The sequence below is a fragment of the Papio anubis genome, chromosome 12, assembly GCF_008728515.1.
Source record: "Papio anubis isolate 15944 chromosome 12, Panubis1.0, whole genome shotgun sequence".
In the NCBI taxonomy this organism is placed as follows: Eukaryota; Metazoa; Chordata; class Mammalia; order Primates; family Cercopithecidae; genus Papio; species Papio anubis.
This window is the reverse complement of record NC_044987.1, coordinates 5561043-5581853: the sequence shown is the minus strand read 5'-3', so window position 1 is coordinate 5581853 and position 20811 is coordinate 5561043. Positions and strand designations below refer to the sequence as shown.

Genomic DNA, 20811 nt, shown 5'->3' with positions numbered 1-20811 from the left:
CATGCTACAATGATTGTGCTGTTATTAGGCATCCAAGTGAAGATGCAGGGAAGACAGCTGGATATACAAGGCTGGAATTCAAAGGAGAGATCATAAAAATGTCCTTTGTACATTATATATCATTATATGGTAATGACAGTACTGACCCAGTAAAAGTACTGACTTATGTCTAAATTGTTTTTTAAGCAACTGTGTCTTTCAGACTAAACAAAATTGATCATTGGAATTTCTAACATATAGGATTAAAAATAACTATTTTGGCTGGGCACGGTGGCTCAAGCCTGTAATCCCAGCACTTTGGGAGGCCGAGACGGGCGGATCACGAGGTCAGGAGATCGAGACCATCCTGGCTGACACAGTGAAACCCCGTCTCTACTAAAAAATACAAAAAACTAGCTGGGCGAGGTGGCGGGCGCCTGTAGTCCCAGCTACTTGGGAGGCTGAGGCAGGAGAATGGCGTAAACCCGGGAGGCGGAGCTTGCAGTGAGCTGAGATCCGGCCACTGCACTCCAGCCTGGGTGACAGAGCGAGACTCTGTCTCAAAAAAATAAATAAATAAAATAAAATAAAAAATAACTATTTCATTCCAGAACTAAAAGCCCGAAAGTTAAAGATTATTTTGTCCGGATGTTTAAAATGTAGAAGACGTTAACATCTCTGTCATACTAGGATATGATGGCCAATGGCAATTACCAACTTTCAGATCTGAAGAGAAGGAAGAGCTGTAAACACAAAGACAATAAATCTGTAAATCAAAGAGAAATTTCTAAGATCAGAGTAAAAAAGAGAAGGTATGTCACTGCAGAATGTTCCAGAATTGGTACATATGAAAAGCAACAACCAAGTTGGCCGAGTGACAGTATGAACAACCTACTGATTTATACTAGAGCTGCCCAGCGAACAACTGATGATCTATTATTGATACATTTTACTAAGTTGTCTTACTTGTTTTCTCTTCAGAACATATTCCAACCTTATATTGAAAATAAAGGATTCATTTTCCATAAACATGTTTAGAATCAAATGTGCTAATATTTACCTGTGTAAAAAGCAAGATGTTTATAAAATGATAAAGAATAAGAACTGAGACATATGAACTTTAACTGCTTGTAGCAGATAGAACGCAGGATTATTTAGAGGTTAATATTATTGTTTTTTTTCTTTAAATGGCATTCAATAGGTCCATCAAAATGTAAAACCTTATACTAGCCAAAGAGAGAACAGCAACCCAAGATTTAAAAAAAACATAAGCATGTAAGTCAAGTCAGGATACTATTACAGTTCTTTTGCTACACAACTTAGTTAATGAAAACTAATGTTTTCCTCCTGATGGTATCTGACATGGGCTGAATTCATCCAGAAACAGAAGGCAAGCAAAACTGGTAGACGTGGTATGTAGAGGCCAGTCTCCAAAGACACAGAACAGAGGCAGGACAAAACTTGGCAGGAAAGGTGCGCCAAATAGAGCACAGTCAACAGAGAAAGATGATTCTGGTGTGGCCCAGCAAGGTGCAGCTGGGCTGGTTTCCTCTGAACCACCCCTATCTTCCATACTCCAGAGGCCTCGTGGTCAATCAATACAATCCTCAAACATCTCACTCATACACCTCATATATGCAGGGTCACACACTGACTTAGTATCATATCTTTTTTCCCTCTTCTGCCTGAGTAATGGAATTTTACAGGGTTGAAGTAAGTGCAATCGAGAAAGTGAAACATGGTATGACCCTCTAAAATGAAGATTACAGGTCTGTTCATTGGTAGAAAGTCTCCCTAATGTGTTCTCCCCATAAAAATGAGACACAGTCCTCCAATTAAGAGAACTGGACTCTAATAACAGGCATTTAACAAAATCTCAAGAGAGCCAAACGCAGCTGAGTAACAACTGTCTATTCCCTACCCACATCCTCAATGCAGCCATTATAAACTCTTTAAATATAAAATAATAAAAGTTTAGAACTATGATACTATTTAGCACAACCTCATTCACCTCATAAAGGAAATAAAACCAAAGAGGCTAAGCTACTTGCCCAAGGTCATAAACTTCCTAAGAAGTAAAAAGAAAATTAGAATCTATGTGTGTGAACTAAGGTCAGTGCTTTTTCTATTTCATTATACAATGCTTACCAATAATAGCTCTGTTTTTATTTTAAATCAGATGCTTTAGAGATTTCCTAACCTTTCATATAATGTTAACATTTAAATATTCTTTGGTTTTAGATCTCTAGCGTCCTATTTCTTTTCACTTTGCTAAAACTCCTTACAATGTTTACCGCCTCCAAAAGAGCTCATTCAATCTTGTAAAGATAAAAAAAAAAAAAAGCAAAATAAATTAAGTAGAAAATAGTTTAGCTGAATTGCAAGCTGAGTAAACTAAATCACTCAAACAGATACATCAAATGCTTAACAGTCACAAAATGAAAAATGTACTCATTACTGTTTTCTTAATCAGCTCTTCCTGACCTAAGAAATTTATCATGATAACTGCAGTCCCAAGGACATACACACTAATGGAACAAAATATCCTTTGTTTGATGTCACAGCATTATAAATCTCTAGTGCTATTTTAAACTGTCAATTTATTTGAAATAGAAATGTCCTTCACTTTCATAAATCCTATAGATCAAATTCATCTCACTTGTTTATGAAATAAAATTACAAAAAGTAGCACACTGTGACACAAATCAATCATGTCTCATGAGTCTTCTTCTGGACAGACGGTGGTCAGGGCAAGGACAGGAAGTGGACTACCTCTCCATGTTGTGTGTAGAAATCAAGACTTTTTTTTTCTATTAGCCTATTTTGAAAAGACAATGTAAAGAGTGGTTTCTGTTCCCCTGGGAAAATATAATTTTTTAAATAACCACAATCTGGCTATTTTTTAAGTTTTTAATAGTTTTTTCACATTAATACAGATATAATGTACAAAGGACATTAAGCTGCCAATGATATAATAAGAGCAAAGTATGTAGCTTGATGTCAAGTTAGATTCAATAATTTGTATGTAAATGCAAAAGCAGTAACAGTAAAAACATTTCTGAAAAAGAATAAAGTGAGAACACTTTAATCTATCAAGTATCAAAGTGCACAACAATTAATTAAGACAAGGTTACATAAGGTCAGAATAGAAAGTCACTACACAAAGCCATGGACATATGGACATGATATAGGAAAACAGAGGGGGACAGGACTGATTTTCCTTAACTGATACATGTTAGCGTGATGGTTACTTTTATATGTCAACGTGACATCAAGTATTTGTCAACAGAAGAGAAGATTTTACCTCAACCAATCAGACATCAATTTAAAAAAAACTACTTCAAAGTGTCATCTATTAGATGCAGATATACAGATAAGCATATAGACATAAAGGTAGATATGTAAATCTTAAATCAGGATGTAAGAAATATTTCAATATACCTGTATGCTGCCGAACTCAACATTCTCATAATGGAAATGCGCACATTCAGCCATCTTCGGAAAGTGACCTTTAGTGAAGGGTAACCTGAAACACATGAAATAAATAAAAAACAAGATAGTGAAATAGTAAAAATTACTAAGTTTAAGGGGAAAATACAATGGATTTAAAAGCTCATGCAAGCAAAAATATTTAGTAAGCACATGCGCATGAGCCACACATATCCACACAAATCCTCTTAAAAATACACTGAATCAGATGAGTATTATATTTAGTGTACAGAACAAAACCAAAAATAAAAAAAGCATCACCATATCTCCTATTGTTGACCCAAATCAATGTCCAAAGAAACACTGTTATTTTCAGCAAATGTTATGGAAACTGTGAACAGCCAGCTTCTAACCAGAGCAGCATTCCCAACACAAAGTACGAAACCAGATTTTACCTGTGAATGTTGTCACAGCCCATCAGTCCTGGAGTGGTGGACCTGGACGCAGAATGAACATGTTTATCCTTGTCTTTTCTCTGCTTACACATGAAGCATGGCTATCTAACTCTACCAAGTGAAAAGATGGTTTTCCTGTTTAAAACTGATTAGCTTCAGGTACAGGATGAATAGCCCTTATTCGAAATGACACAGAGACCAGAAGAATTTTGGATTTCAGATTTTTTCAGATTTTGGAATATTTGCTTGTATCTATGTGATATCTTGGGGCTGGGACCCAAGTCTACACAAAAAATTCATTTATATTTCATATACATTTTATACACAGCCTGAAGGTAATGTTATACAATATTTTAAATAATTTTGTGCATGAAACAAAATTTTAACTGCGAACACTCACGTAAGGTCAGGTGTGAAATTTTCCATTTGTGCTACCATGTTGGCACTCAAAAAGTTTCACATTTTGGAGCACTCTGGATTTCATAGCTTCAGATTAGGGATGCTCAACCTGTATTTCACTTAATAGTCAACTCTTGGCATCTACTTCATGCTCCTCAAAGGCAAACCTGAAATCTAATAATCTCATAACTCAGACAATAAAGCTGGTATTTCTGAATGAATGAGAGCATGCACTAAGTGTACCAAGAATGACATGGTTAGATTGTACCTATCAAACAACTGTAACATAACAGAAAATGACATAAGTTGCTTCAAGAACAAAAATAAAGTATATTTTAGATGAGTGGATAATCTGTAGGCCTATTCCACTGCTGAGTCATAATTTAAGGATTAACAATTGCACAGTAACAGCATATTTTTGTAAAAAGTCTAAATAAAAGTTTTAAGAGAACTAAAGAACTGATTTCCATTCATAGGAATTCATTTAGAACCCACTGTAAAGTTGTACTCACTTTTTCACATGCTTAACCTTCATACTGGCTGTACTGCCACACGTCTTAAGAGTAAGATCTCCAGGAATCTCAGGAACATCTGCGCCTCTTGCCTTAAAAAATAAAGACAAAATATTTATGACTATTCCTTTAGTATTATACTTTTTTAAAAAGCAGGTTATGATTTATGTTAATAGTTCTTCTGACTTTTTACCTACAAAATATATCTTGGTTTGATAATCTTAAAATTATGACTTACTTGAGTTTTAATTATTAAGAATATAAATTATTCACCTGATTTAAATATTCAGCTTTACTGTATAAGGGAAATTTTTCTGTGAGAATAAGAACCTTCATGATTTTGTAATCAGATTTCAAAACCAGCTATTATATATCTCAATATGAATTAAAATTTCCCCTGAAAGTTGCTGGAATAAAATAACCTTGGTTAAAATAATAAATATTAAAATGTTAATATAAACATAGAAATTAAGAGATTAAAACATGTATTTCTCACACCAAAATCTGAACATGACATGTATATAAATACTTCCAAATTACTCCTTAGTCTATCATAGTTTTCACAGTGGTGAATTCTTCACTTCAGTGACACAATCAGGTATATCATTTTAAAAAAAACAAAATGAAAAATCAAAAAGTTCTTAACACTCTGGACAAAATAAAAGTCAATTCCAAATATCTATCTTAAAAATAAATTTTGTGCTATAATACCTATGATTTATAATTTAAAAAAACTTAAGCTGAATTATGATAGCCCATGCCACCTGACTCAATAGGCGAGAATAATGTGGGATAAGCAGTTAAAGTAAGTTGGGCGGAGAATCACAACCTTAACTTCTGTAATGCTTTCTTGCGAGGAAAAAAAAAAAAAAAAAAAGCCAGACAGTTTAGATACATGTTTGTTTTTTTTTAAAATAGGACTTTTCAAAGATATGAGGTAACAATGTATGAATTTATGAGAATGAAACCTTGTTACGTCATCACAACGTGCTGGGTTCATTTTTTCTTTTTGAGGGTTTTTTGTTTTTTAGCAAATTTAACTATTTATAAGGGTTGATATTTCATGATCAAGCCTTCTTAGATGTATTTTTATTCCTTCTTATAGGTCTCCCAAAGAAAACAGAGTATTATTATATTCTTTAGTAATGAAACAGAACTCATTCCATCTTGCACAGCTATCATATGGATTCAATGAAACTTTTTATAAATATAAGATAATATCTTGTCTTATCTTTCCTCTATCTTGAAACAAAGTTACTTCATAATCCTAGGTATTATTTCATCAGTACTGATCAGCATCCAAGTATACCCTATCACATTAGAAAAAAAAATTTAAGACTAAAATAAAAAGTATATTTTAAAAAAGGGAAAATGAGATAATATCCTAGAAAAAGAGTTGACAAACTTTTTCTTAAAGAGCCAGCTGGTAAATACTTTAGGTTTGTGGGCCACATTATCTTTGCCACTATTCAATTCTGCTATTGTAGTGTAAAAGTACCCACTTGTAAATGACCAAACACAGCCATGTTCCAAAAAAACTTGATTTGCAAAAACAGGCACCCAACAAGGTAAAGTTCCCAAAGCCCTGTCCTACAAAGTTGGTGCTGTAGTGAAATAAATTATCATCCAGTTTTTATACTGTGTTGCCCAAATCGCCTCATCTTTCAAGAAGGTATTTAAAAAGCTTGGAGACACCATCTTTCTAGTCCATTTCACTTTCATTTAACATATTCATTAATTCAATCGTTTTCGTTTTCTTTCACTTATAGAAAAGAGAAAAACACTGACAAAGAAAGATATCTTATAATGAATAGATACATGAAAAGGTGGGTACAAAGAGACAACAGCACTCTAGACTCTAATAAAGATGGCAAAACAATCACATACATGATACATCAGACTAATTATAATATCCTAGATGAATACAGTATTAAGAACTGAGTGAACAAGATATTTCAAAGGACAAAAAAGGAAATACAGTATTCTCCAATTGGTCATTCAACTGAAAGTACTTTTTCATGCAATATTCTGCAACAACCTGGATCATCTGGTTTTGCCATTTAAAAGAAAAAGTGAAAGTGTGACAATACTCTTTCATCTTTTATGATGTTTGTGCACCAAAATTTACTTGACATAACAGGTTTGCCAAGCTTAAATTCTTATTAACATTTCTGATAAGGTGGCTTTTCACTATTCTGCATTGTTCATAAATTGACTTAAAAATATAAAAGAATAAAAAAGAATCCACTAGACTGAGTTAATAAATGGAGATGATGTAACTGGTAGACTGGAAATTGAAACGTTAGCAAGCTATGTGCTAGCTAGGGAGGCCACTGTTCCTAAACACGTCTAAGGAGAAAACAAGAAAACCTGCCCAGCCTATAATCCGCACGAGGGAGGAACATCATGTACCACACACCTCTGCAACCACAACTGACTGGGCTGTAGATGGAAACATGACCCAAAGGTAAATCCACAGGTTACGCAAAAGGGTCTGACAGGAAAATCTCTGCCTAAAAAGACAAAATGATAATAATTAGGCCAGTGAACCAAACAAGGGTCCAAAAAGCTTCAGAGGATTCACGAAAATATGTCTGAATCAATAGTTCAACTAGCCTGTGACCATGTATGTTCTGTCCAGCAATATTTTCCTACAGCACAGAAAAGTTCCAGGAATATCCTAGGCTCTCAGTATATTTTTGTGAATGAACAAATATAATACACTTTAACATAACAAGGTTTTATCATTTACTCTTTTAAGATGAAGCCAGTGGAATTGAAAGGAAAATACTGTACTATTATTCGATCACCTGATGAACTAATATTTTCATCTACATATTTTAAAAATAAAATAAATTACCTTAAATTTCTATTGAGAGCACATACTTGAGTTATTTATTCTGTTGCTCCAAACCAAAGATTAAGGAAGTTCTTTTTTAGAAAATAGTTCATTAACTGATATTCATTCATAAAAATAATTTTTCCTATTTTTTCATGTTATAATTATCACTTAATTATGCTTCCAAAATAGAGTTTATAATATCATCAACACAGTAACAGCACCATTCATCAACAGAACATTCAAAAGACCTCAAACGACAACTGAACTTATGTTCAGAAAAGCACACACCATTTACATTTAAACGCTCTATGTGTCTATCTCTAACGATTAACTGGCATCCTAGAAAATTAGACCAAAAGATTAAGGAAATTAACGGATTCAATAACAATTTTTATCTCCTCACTCTTCCCTACTTGTTTACACTATATAATTCAGCATGTTCATTATCCCTGCCTATACAACTTTATCCTCAAAATCCAATTCAAATCCACCTAGTCCATTTAATCCTATACTGATAATTTTGCCAAATGTTGATACTTTCCTTCATTAATCTTTCAAAGGATTTATCCTGTATACAGTATATTGGAGCATTTCATTATATTTTTCTTCATCTTTTAATGCAAACTGCCATGTAGTGTTCTCTAATAAAAGACTTTTCCATTCATCAAGAGGGTAAATTTCTTGAGCATGAAGCCAATGGAATAACATGCGTACATACTTTACTAACATTTGACATCCACAATCCCCATTACAACACTAAAATTTAGCATCCTTCAAGGAAAACAGTCAAAGAAACTGAGCATTGTTAACTACCCTAGAAAAGTACATAATGATTTTATCTCTGATTTTTAATTCCCCTAGATGACATTATTATCTATGAAAGTCTACAGTTAACAAAGAGTCATTTTAATAGCTCTAATTTTATGATTAAAAATATTTTACCCTTACTGTTTGAAGCACACTGCTCAATGATCTTCCAGAGGGCCTGATCTAATTCACACTGCTACCAAGCATGCGTAAGAGTGCCTACTTTCTGACCACCTCACAAACATCAAATACTATTGAATCTTTTTACTTTTTTCATTCTGATAGGTACTTCTTCACCTTTGTTTTAAAATTAACAAGATAAAAGAATTGAACCTAATTTCACATTTTGGTGGGTATGTAGTTATTATTGTGTGTAACACTGTTTTCATCTTATATTCTCTATCTTCAATTTTTTTTAATTAAGTTAAAGCTAGTCATATTTGTAGGACATAATATGCCAAGATATTTAATAGCTTTCCATTAATTATAAACCTCGAAGTTGGAGGCCTTACTTAGACCTTCTAATTTCAAGACTTATTAAAAAGCAATACTCAGTAAGACAAAGTGCCACCAGAGTTAAGGACAAACAAATGAATGAAATATAATGCAGTCCAAAACAGGCCCACACGGATACAATAAAAGTTTATTTATGACAAAGGAGCCAACGCAATTCAAAAGAACAGCACTGCCAATAAACGGGAACAGCGCAGTTTCTAAAAGTATGCAAAAATTAAGAATAAAACTTCCATCTTCATATGCAAAAATTAATTCAGGATGGAAATTCAATATGAAAAATAATAATTCTTCTAAAAATAAACACAGAATAATAAATCTGAGCTAAGTAACAGGAAGCAAAAAAAAAAAAACTCTGAAGAGAAAAAAATTAATACATTCAATGGCATCAAAATTACAAACAAGGAACTTATACTCAACATATATAAAGAACTCCTTGTAACAAAATAACTAATAATCCAATTTTTAAACTGGGAAAAAAGAAATCTCAACAGGTATTTCACAAAACAGAATACTGATAGTCAATAATCAAGCTACTCGGTACCATTATTCATCAAGAAAATGCAAAATAAAACCACAATGAAGTAACAGTGCACATCTGCCAAAAAGCCCAAATTAAAAATAAAATAGAATACCAGTGTTGGCAAAGATGCATTGCTGGTTAGAGTATACAACAGCATAACCATTTGGGAAATCGTTTGATAATTAATTGGTAATTCCCACTAACCATACTCCATGATCCTATGACTACACTCCCAAATGTGTATCCCCCTAAATTATTTCATATGTACAACAAAAACTTGCACATAAATATTAACAGAAGCTTATTCATAACCACTAAAAATAGAAACATTAAAAATACACAGAGTAGAATCGGTGAATAAATTATGGCATATATATATATATGCAATGGAATTCTGTGATTGAAAAATAATTATTAATATATTAAACAACACGAATAAATCTAACAGTTGTTACAGCACATGAAAGAAGACAGAAGAAAAAAAATCTTGCTGTATTATTACCTTTATATGAAGCTCAAGAAGAGGTAAAATTATTCATAGAAATAAGAACTGTGTTACATCTGGCTGGTGAGAAATACGAAAAAACCTTACTAAGAAATGCTTTATAACTCGGTGTGGGTGGTGGTTTCACAGAAGTATACAGGACATCAAATGGACAAACATTAGTGCGTTTTACTCACTTGTGTGTGTGTGGTAAAATTAACAGTAAAAAGGTCAAGGGGAATTTTTATAGAACTTTAGCTGGTTCCACATTCGCCTGGAATAGTTACGATAACTATGGAAACAATGAGAAATGAGGGAATAATAATATTCCATAGAACTGAAAAAGAATGATGTCTTTCAAACTCATTTTATAAAACCAGTTAACCCCAGATATGAAAACCACCCAAAGAAAACAGGAAAAGCAGCCTTGGAGAGCCAGAGAATGTGGGCAAAGTCTCCAATAAAAAAACCACCCAAAACCACTTTTAAGCAACCAGGTCTCGTAAGAACTCACTCACTATGATGAAAACAGCAAGGGGAAAATCCTTCCCCATGATTCAATCACCTCCCACCAGGCTGCTCTTCCAACTTTGGGAATTACAATTTGACATGAGATTTGGGTGGGCCCACAAATCCAAACCATATCACCAGTTGAGTGGTGGTATGGGTACTTAAGAGCCTCAGTGAAAACCCATTTTTGAGTAGAGAAACAATAAAGGAAGACCCTACTGTATAAAGGCTGTGGGGATAACCCTTGGTATTATTTTCTCTCTTTTCTTCCATTACTTAGACCCAACAGCAGCCCAAATCAGGAAAAATGGTGCAAGGCAAGACTTTTTGGTTTTTAATTTTTATTTTTATTTTAAGTTCTGGGGTACATGTGCAGCATGTGCAGGTTTGTTACAGAGGTAAACATTTGCCATGTGGTTTGCTGCACCTATCAACCCACCACCTTGGTGTTAAGCCTACCAGGCATTAGCTATTTTTGCTAATGCTCAGTGCAAGAGTTTTAAAACTCTTAGAGAACTTTATCTTTCCCACCAAAGAAAACAGGAAAAGCAGTCTTGGAGAGCCAGAGAATATGGGCAAAGTCCCCAATAAAAAAACAGCAGGCTGGGCACAGTAGCTCATGCCTGTAATCCCAGGACTTTGGGAGGCCAAGGCAAGAGGATCGCTTGAATCCAGGAGTTTTGAGGCCAGCCTGGGCAACACAGGGAGACCCCATCTCTACAGAAAAATGTAAATGTTAGCCAGGCATGGTGGCATGTGCCTGTAGTCACAGCTACTCAGTGTGCTGAGGTGGGAGGATTGCTTGAGCCTGAGGTTAAGGCTGCAGAAAGCCATGAGCAATGCCACTGCACTCCAGCCTGAGCAACAGAGCAAGATCCGGGCAAAAAAAAAAACACAAGATAAGACCACAGTGATCCCCATGAAACTGAACTGATGTTGAAACCACCACCTATAAAAATTTAGATGAAACTTCAATCTGAACCCAGCCAGACTGATGTCTACTAAAGCACAAATCAACATTCTCCAGAGGATTTCAACAAGGAGTCAGTCTCACAGCATAATATTCAGAATGTCCATGACATAATTAAAAAATACTAGCTATATCAAAAACCAGACAAATATGAGCTATTTCCAAAGGAAAATACAACCTAGAAATGTCAAATCTGACATGAAACAGATTGGACTAATCAGACAAACACTTTAAAACAGGTATTATAAACACACTGCATTAGATATTGGAACCAATGGAAAGACTGAAATACTCTTACAAAAATAAAAATAAAAACTATAAAAAAACCCAAATACAATTTTTAGAACAGAGAAATGCAGCATCTCAAAAAATACTGGCTTAGCATAATAAAATACCCTGAGACTGGGTAATTTACAAAGAAAAGGGGTTTAGTTGGTTCACGGTTCCACAGGCTGTTTAGGAAGCATGACTGGCAAGGCCTCAGGAAACTTACGATCATAGTGGAAGGCAAAGAGGAAGGAGGCACGTCTTACATGTTTAGAGCCAGGGGAAGAGTGAGCAGGAGGAAGAGTAACAGAGAAAAGATTCAGTGAATCTGACAACAGACAAAAAATTATGCAATCTGAAGATAGTTAATTGTTTTAAAAGACTGACAAAATATGAACAGACCTAAAGATAGCTAAGGGACAATATCAAAAGATCTAACGCTCATGTCTTTGAAGTATCTGAAGGTGAGAAAAAACACACTAGTACAGGGAAAAAAATGAAATTTCTGAAAACATTACAAATTTATTGAAAGATATACATTTACAGATTCAAGATCACAGAAAACAAAACAAGTAACATCAAAGAAAACTACAAACCAAAACATCATAATCAAGCTGTTGAAAACCAAATATAAAGTAAGCATTCTGACAGCATCCAGAAACAAAAAAGATACATTATATATTGGCATAGAGTAATAAGGATTTAAATGACTGTGGATTTCTCATCAGAAACCAGGAGACAGTGGGGCAATGCCTATGCAATTCGGAAAGAACTCTCAACCCAGAAATCTGCGTCAAGTGACAATATCCTTCAGAAATGACGTAAAAATAAAAACATACTAAGATAAGAGAAAACTAAGAGAATTTGTCACCAGTAGATAGGCTCTAAAAGAAATGCTAAAAGCAGCGCTTCAGGTAGAAGGAAAATAACTCAGGTTAAATGAAATTTGGCCCTTCTGGCAAGAAGGAAGAACAGAAATGGTGAATAATTAGGTAAATATAACAGATTATTAATCTCCACTTAAATGCTTTAAAATATACGTGCCACTTGAAAGCACAAATTATAAAACTGTCTGATGAAAGTTTATGTGATCCATATAAAATCTGTAACATAAGGATGGTAGATAAGGGAACCTAGATGGTGGTAGGATTTCTACATTCTACTTGAAGTATAAAATAATAATTTTAAGTATAATACGAGAAGTTAGTAAATTGGAACCAAGAGTATGTAAAAAAGATAAAACACTATGATCAAGCAGAACATCCCAAGACTGTAGGGGAACAAATAATCACATAGTCATCTCTGAGGCAGTACAAACACCTGAAAAAATTCCAAACCCTGTTCGTTAAAAACAAAAAAAAATCAGCACACTAAAAAATAGACAGAACATCCTTAATGTGAGTTTTAAGAAAAGTATCCAGAAAGAAACTAAAGGTCTATAGTACTTAATGATTAAATATTTAAAGTTTCAAATTTGATATCAAGAACAAGAGAAGGATGTATGTACCACATCTATTCATCGTTATTCTGGAGTGCCTCACCGGCACAATCAGGAAAGTAAAAGAAATAAAAGATAGTGCACATGTGAAATCTGAAAGAATTCACAAACTCAGAATTAATCAAAGAATGTGTCAAGGTCTCTAGGCATAAACTACACAAAAATTAACTAGATTTGAAACGTATTAGCAATAAACATGTGGAATATAAAATTTTAAAGCCAATTGTAAAATTCCAACTATAATAGCATTGAAGAAAACATCAAATACCTAGGAACATATCTAATAAAAAATGTGAAAGACCTTGCTATGTTCTGAACATCTGTGTTCCATCAAAATGTGTATATTAAAACCTAACCCCCAAGGTGATGGTATTAAGAGGTCAGGCCTTTGGGAGGCGATTATGTCATGATGGCTCTGCCCTCATGAATGGAATTAGTGCCCTTATAAAAGAGGCATGAGTTGTGGGAGCCTGTTTTGTGTTCCACCATGTGAGAACACATAAAAGGTGCCACTTCTAAGAAAGAAACCCTTGCCAGACACTGAATCTGCTGGACTGATCTTGGACTTCCCAGCCTCCAAAACTATGAGCAGCAAATTTCTATTGTTTATAAATTACCAAGTCTAAGGTATGTTGTTATAGCAGCCAGAACAGATTAAGACAGAATTCTATACTAAAAACTATAAACATTGTTCAAAAATTAAAGACAATCTAAATAGATATATTATACATGCACATGTGCCTCATTTGCATAGATTAGAAGATACAATAATGTCAAGGTGTCAATTCTTCCCCAATATTATCTGTAGACTTACCTGCAGAAATTGGGAAACTAATTCTAAAAATGTATATAGAAATGCAAAAGACACAGAAGTACCAAGATAAGAAGGGCAAAGCTGGAAGACACTACCTATCAGATATCAAGTTTTACTGTAAAAGTATAATAACTAAGACAGTGTGGTATTTGGTCTAAGTCTAGAAAAATGAACCAAAAGATCACAACAGAGAATTCAGACAGCAGCCAACAATATGGTTATGTGACTCATGACAAAGGCACTACTGCAATTAAGTCAGAAAAAAGACGGCCATTTCAATAACTGTACTAAGTCAATCTGATTTCTACATGAATAAAAATGAATGTTGGCCGGGCATGGTGGCTCACGCCTGTAATCCCAGCACTCTGGGAGGCCGAGGCAGGCGGATCACGAGGTCAGGAGATCGAGACCATCCTGGCTAACACGGTGAAACCCCATCTCTACTAAAAATACAAAAAATTAGCCGGGCGTGGTGACGGGCACCTGTAGTCCCAGCTACTCGGGAAGCTGAGGCAGGAGAATGGCGAGAACCCAGGAGGCGGAGCTTGCAGTGAGCCCAGATCGCGCCACTGCACTCCAGCCTGGGACAGAGCGAGACTCCATCTCAAAAATAATAATAATAATAATAATAATAATAATAATAAAAGAATCTTGACCCAAACCTCACATCATGCACAAAAAATCAATTTTAAATAGTTCACAGACCCAAACATAAAAGGTGAACATGTTCTTCTACAAAGTACTTTCATGACATTGGGATAGGCAAAGATTTCCTAAAAGGACGCACACAGAAAAAACAATTATTCTGACACCCTACAAAATTTAATAAAGTGGACTTCACTAAAGCTAAGTATTTCTGATTACCAAATGATAAAATTAAGCATTCAAAAAGATAAGTCAGAGTCTAAAAGAAGAAATTGGAAGATATGTCTCAGATAAATGACTAGTGCCCATAATAGATAAAGAACTACTAAACATTAACTTAAAAAAAGACAACCTAACAGAAGAAAAGGGCAAAACTTGAATGAGCACATTACAAAAGAGGATATCTCAGGGTCAATAAGAATATGAAATGGCGCCAAACATAAATAATCATCATAGAAATAAAGCCTACAATAAGATTCTATTACACACATAACAGAACCCAAGCACAAAAACTACATATTGCAGGATTTCACGTATAAAAACAATGGTTACCTTTGGTGGGAAAGATAATAACTGAGAGCTACTCAAGGGAGATTTCTGAATTTCAGGAAAAGTTTCATGTTTAAATCTGGGTGGTGGTCATATAAGTAGAAAACATAAGCAAAAAGTCATAAAGCTATAAGGTAAGATGTGTGACTTCTCTGTATGTAAGATATACCTAAATAACAAAGTAAATAAAATTAAATGGGAAAAAGAGACAACAGCAAGAAAGTGGAAAATTACAGGCTAATTTTATTAAACACAAATGCAAAAAAATAAGCCAAATAGAATAATAAATCAAATCTATCATTGTGTTAAAAATATACATCATAAGTGAATTAAATTTGTTTCAAGAATGCAAGGATGGTTTAATAGAACATCAATTATTATCATTAAGTCTTTAATTACAATTAAAATGAGGAAAAAATATTAGATTATTGCAATAGATAATAGAAAAATTGTCTGATAAAACTCAACACCCATTCACGATAAGAACTACCTAGCAGGACTTTTGGTTCGCAGTAGTAGATTGAAAACATATTTACCTCTGCTCTCTCTTACATCTTATCAAACTAACAATGATTTTTTAAAACCATTTTCTTCTTATACTAACAAAAGTATAAAATGCTATATGCATCCATAGGTATAAGGTTATTCTCTGCATGACTATTTCTAGTAACTAAAGGGTGAAAAAAACCTAGATATCCATCGAAAGAAAACAGTTGAATACACTATACTGCATCCACACAATGGAATAGTCACAGCTATAAAAGGAATGAGGAATATTTCAATTTATTGCTATGAAGTAGTCATCAGCACATATGATGAAAAAAAAAAAAAAAGCAGGGTACAAAAACAGGTTACCTTTAACTAAAAGACTGTAAATATACAAAAAATATACATATGTGTTTTCTTACACTTAAAACAATGGGAAGATAAACTAAAAACTAATTTAGATGCTTACCTAGGAGGCAACAAAGAGACAGGGATGGAAGATTTTTGTGAATGTCTCAGTTTTGTAGTTCAGATTTTGGGGTCATGTAAGTGTTTTAAGTATTTGTAAAATTAAATTAAATTAAATTAAAATGGGATGAAAGGGCAATCCCTAAGATCAAAAAACAAATAAAACAAATGAACTTAATTATAAGTTGGTGCCTTAAGCACACAGAGAGGAATTACCTCAAATGACAGTGAAGAAAAGTACTAATAATATATTCCTAGTGGGATATGTCGTAAAGATGAAAGGAAGCAAAATGTTTCGGAATACTGACATTATTATTCTGAAACTATTAAAAGTAGAAGATTAAAGCAAACAAATAGTTATTAATGTCACTAAAAACTAAGGTTTTAAGTATAAGAGATACAAATATGAAATCAAAGAAATTAAGTAGAAATCCATATTCATTTCTTTTTTGAGGGTGTGTGTCTGTGTGTTTAAATAAGGCAGCTAGAATGACAGTGGATAGTCACATGCAGATGATGTATTAAATCTTGATTATGGCACGGCATATAGTATTTTGTGATACACTTGTGCGTAAGATTATAAAATGAGAATTCAATATTAACACAGTTAAATAAATTTGAAGCTGATTAAATACTGAAGAATGTTCATTGTCAATTACTGTACATTAACATGCAGCAGGAAACAGGCAGAATATCACAGGGCTTTTTTATTCTTTTCTCGACATTTTAATAAAAGCACATTAAAATATATGACATACATTTATCAAATTTATAGATAAAAGAAAACTGAAATGGACATTCACAAACTCTGAGTGACAGAATTCAAAGAGATTTTTAAAAGCTGCCAAGACAAACCAAATGAATGTGAACTGTAGCAAGAATAAAAATTGAAGCCCTGAATTTAAATTCAAAATTCAATTATATAAATATGGGGATGGGGAGCAAACTGTTTGACAAGAATTCATGTAACAAGATCTGAGGTTTATAGTTTACCACAAGCTTAATATAAGCCAAAAGTATACTCTTACTGGTAAAAAAAAAAAAAAAAAAAAAAAAAACCAATGCAGTCTTAAAGAGTAGAGCATCTCTAAGAGGGAAATATTTGTATCCCTATAATCTGAACCAGTTAAACCACATAGAGAACAGCTCATCCATTTCAGGAAAATACAATTTGATATGGAAAGCTTGCAAAACTAGGAATTGGCAACGTTTTATTCTGTCTACTTCACTGTTTCCTAATCCAAAAAAATATTCTACCATTCCTCCACTGTACAGATCTTTAAAGAATCTTTCAAATACCGTGTTATCTTGGTCCCATATCCAAAGTGCTAACATTGACTGGGTAACTGTAAACTGACATAAAAGTAGTTTAACACATTGTGTTCTGATACAGAACCATAAAGCTGGCTACTTCTACAGTCAGCCCCACCATAAGCCCACCCTCTCCATATTATTTATGTGTCTAACCCTTTCAAAATACTATAAACTCCATCCTGACAGGTGTTAACAGAACACCAATGAGCATTACCAATTTTTAACTAAGAAAACAAAATAGGGTACGGAGAGATGTTCAACATAATCATGGAGCTGAAAGACATCTCATTTAGACATTCCACTGTAAAGAGGAAACTAAGACCAAGAAAGAAGAGATTTGCATAGTGTGTTAATCACAGAATTTGAATTAAACTGGATTTTTATCACAAAACCCACTATGTCTAAAACAGTGTAGAAAAAGTTCAAAAACAATGAAGTTTTAAAAATAAAAAATTAGAACAATGAGAAATACTTTCCTCTTATCAAAATTTTGTATTTTAAAACTTTGTAAGACTGAAAACAATGGCACAAAAATCACTAAACATTACTTATTAGAATATGAATCAATAAAACCCTTTTGGCAAGTAATATGGGAATCTCTATATTAATTAGTTAAGTAATTCCCTATAACATAGTAGTAAAAAGAAAAAGCAAAACTCATCATAAAGATATTCATCTAAATGAAAAATATATAACAAAACTCAAAGTCTTATTAATTAAACAATAATAATATGTCCTATTTCATGGAGTACTGTGTAGTCATTAAATACGTTTATCAACATTTTCATTTAACATCAACAACAGATTGTATATATGCTTCCCCTGCCCAATCGATTTTATGACATATTAGTGAAATTAAAATTACTAGAATATCTGTAATTTCCATTGACAAATGTCAATTGATATGGTTTGGCTGTGTCCCCACCCAAATCTCACCTTGAATTGTAACTCCCACAATTCCCACAAGTCATGGGAGGGACCCAGTGGGAGGTAATTGAATCATAGGGGGCAGGTCTTTCCTGTGCTGTTCTCGTGATAATGAATAAGTCTCACGAGATCTGATGGTTTTATAAAGAGTTATCCCGCAAAAGCTCTCTCTCCCTGCTGCCATCCATGTTAAGACATGACTTGCTCCTTCTTGCCTTCCGCCATGATTCTGAGGCCCCCCCAGCTATGTGGAACTGTAAGTCCATTAAACCTCTTTTTCTTCCCAGCCTCAAGTATATCTTTATCAGCAGCATGAAAACGAACTAATACATCAATGTTATCACATGTTAAACATATTATGAAGTATAAATAACAGAGAAAACATGTAAGACTGTGGTAGGCAAAATTCTAAAGAGGGTCACCCCTACCCCCCAAGATTCCCACCCCATGGTTATTCAATCAATCCAGGTACTGCTGAGAATAGAGGCTGAAAATGTAATTAAAATCCCAGGACAGTCGATCTTAAAATACAAAAATTATTTGGATTGACCTAATCTAAACACATGAGCACTTCAAAAGTAGAGTTTTCTCCAGCTGGTAGCAGAAGGGAAAGTCAAAGATTTGAAGCACCAAGTACCACCCCTGGCTTTGAAGCCTGAGGGGGTCACATGAGAGGGAATTCATGCAGCCCCTAAAAGTTACGCCGCCACACTTCCCACAATGACAGCCAGCAAGGAAACAGGGGTCTCAGACCTACAACCCTAAGGAACTGGATTCTGCCAACAGAATCTGCAGATGAGAACCCAGCCCAGCCAATACTTTGATTTCTGCTTTAGGAGACCCTGAGCAGAGAACCCAGTTCAGCCTGCCCAGACTTCTAATCTGCAGAACTGTGAGATAATAAATGGGTATTATTTTAAGCCCTTAAGCTTGTGATAACTTCTTATACATATTCAACAAAAAACAAATACTAACAACATCTAAGACCTTAGGACTTTCTGAGTGATCTCAGATTTTATATGCTCCTTTATCTCTCATGCAAGTAAAACTCTTTCTTCCCAGGACTTGGGTTGTAAAGCCTCAGAAGCTTTTGCCTCCCAGCACTCCCAGGACCCCACTGAATGCAATGACTTCAGTACTATTCCAAATCACCTTCTTAAGGCTTCCTCAAAGGGGTAAGCTATGCACTTGAAAGCAAATCCTGGAGGAAGGAGCAAATTCTGCAGGTGAGATAAGTAACTGGAGGGAGATACACAGATCTGACACAGTTCAATAACCAGCTCTCCTATCTCCCTGGCAATCTCGCATTTTAAGTGTGAAGTCTACAATCTGTTCCATATCCCATTCTGCAGCCCTCAAGACAACCACTCTTTCCCCCTAAAGGGAGGAAAATTTAATTCCTCTCCCTTTCCATGGCAACGTTTTTTAATTTCCCCTTCCAAGGTGTCTACCACTATGTCCACTAGCCAGTCTCTTTCAGAGATATTTTCCTTCCAGTGAAACTGCCAATTCCTTTACCTATGACACCTCCCATAATATACAATAGGGAATACGCAGTTTTCCCTGCACTGCACAGCACCTTAATAACCAGGAAGAATACTTATGTTTAAATGGAAAGGCAAGGAAATATAAAATTGTATATTGTCCATAATTACTTTAAAAATCATATTCCCAGACATGATGGGAAAGGAGAATATATTACCAAAGCAATATTCTTTGAAACTAACCATTTGAAGACATTTGTATAAGAAAAATGTGCTTATACGGATGTTCTGTTAAAAACTCTCTGCATTGCCATAAAAAAGGATGAGTTCACGTCCTTTGTGGCAACATGGATGAAGCTGGAAACCATCATTCTGAGCAAACTATCGCAAGGACAGAAAACCAAACACCACATGTTCTCATTCATAGGTGGGAACTGAACAATGAGAACACTTGGACACAGGGCAGGAACATCACACACGGGGGCCTGTCGTGGGGTGGGGGATGGGGGAGGGATAGTATTAGGAGATGTACCTAACGTAAATGATGAGTTAATGGGTGCAGCAAACCAACATGGCACATGTATACGTATGTAACAAACCTGTATGTTGTGCACATGTATCCTAGAACTTAAAGCATAATAAAAAAAAGAAAAAAAATGTTTAGGATGGTAAATGCTATATTATACATATTTTATCACAATTAAAAATAAAAATAATATAAAATTTAAAAAACCCCTCAGCATTGTCAAAAGCCTATACCAAAATAATCTCACCACCATGGGAAATAGGATTATGGGAAAGCCTCTTTCTTTTTCTTTTCACTTTTCTATATGTTCTATTTTTATAAGGGAGAGGGCAAAAGAGATAAAGAAAAAGGAAAGAGAGAAAGAGAAAGTAACAAGCTAGCTTCTTCCTCCTCTGCATATTACTTACAGC

The 20811-nt window shown here is 34.4% G+C and overlaps 1 protein-coding gene and 1 long non-coding RNA gene across 5 annotated transcripts in view; one reads left to right on the top strand and one right to left on the bottom strand.

The window, feature by feature from the left end:
- Positions 1-20811, bottom strand: part of ARHGAP32 (Rho GTPase activating protein 32) — a 221007-nt gene that overhangs the window by 156200 nt on the left and 43996 nt on the right. For 2 of the 4 annotated variants that reach the window (XM_009187662.4, XM_009187664.4), the window contains exons 3-5: positions 4775-4866; positions 3864-3905; positions 3421-3505 (exon numbers count right to left, since the gene is read on the bottom strand). In XM_009187662.4, the coding sequence (XP_009185926.2) occupies positions 3421-3505; positions 3864-3905; positions 4775-4866 (219 nt within the window). Of the gene's footprint in view, positions 1-3420; positions 3506-3863; positions 3906-4774; positions 4867-7193; positions 7288-20811 lie in introns of all 4 variants that reach the window. The other 2 variants (XM_009187663.4, XM_003910951.5) reach the window with 2 other exon arrangements.
- Positions 1-20811, top strand: part of LOC108582090 — a 101194-nt gene that overhangs the window by 37430 nt on the left and 42953 nt on the right. The gene's annotated exons all lie outside the window — the stretch shown is intronic.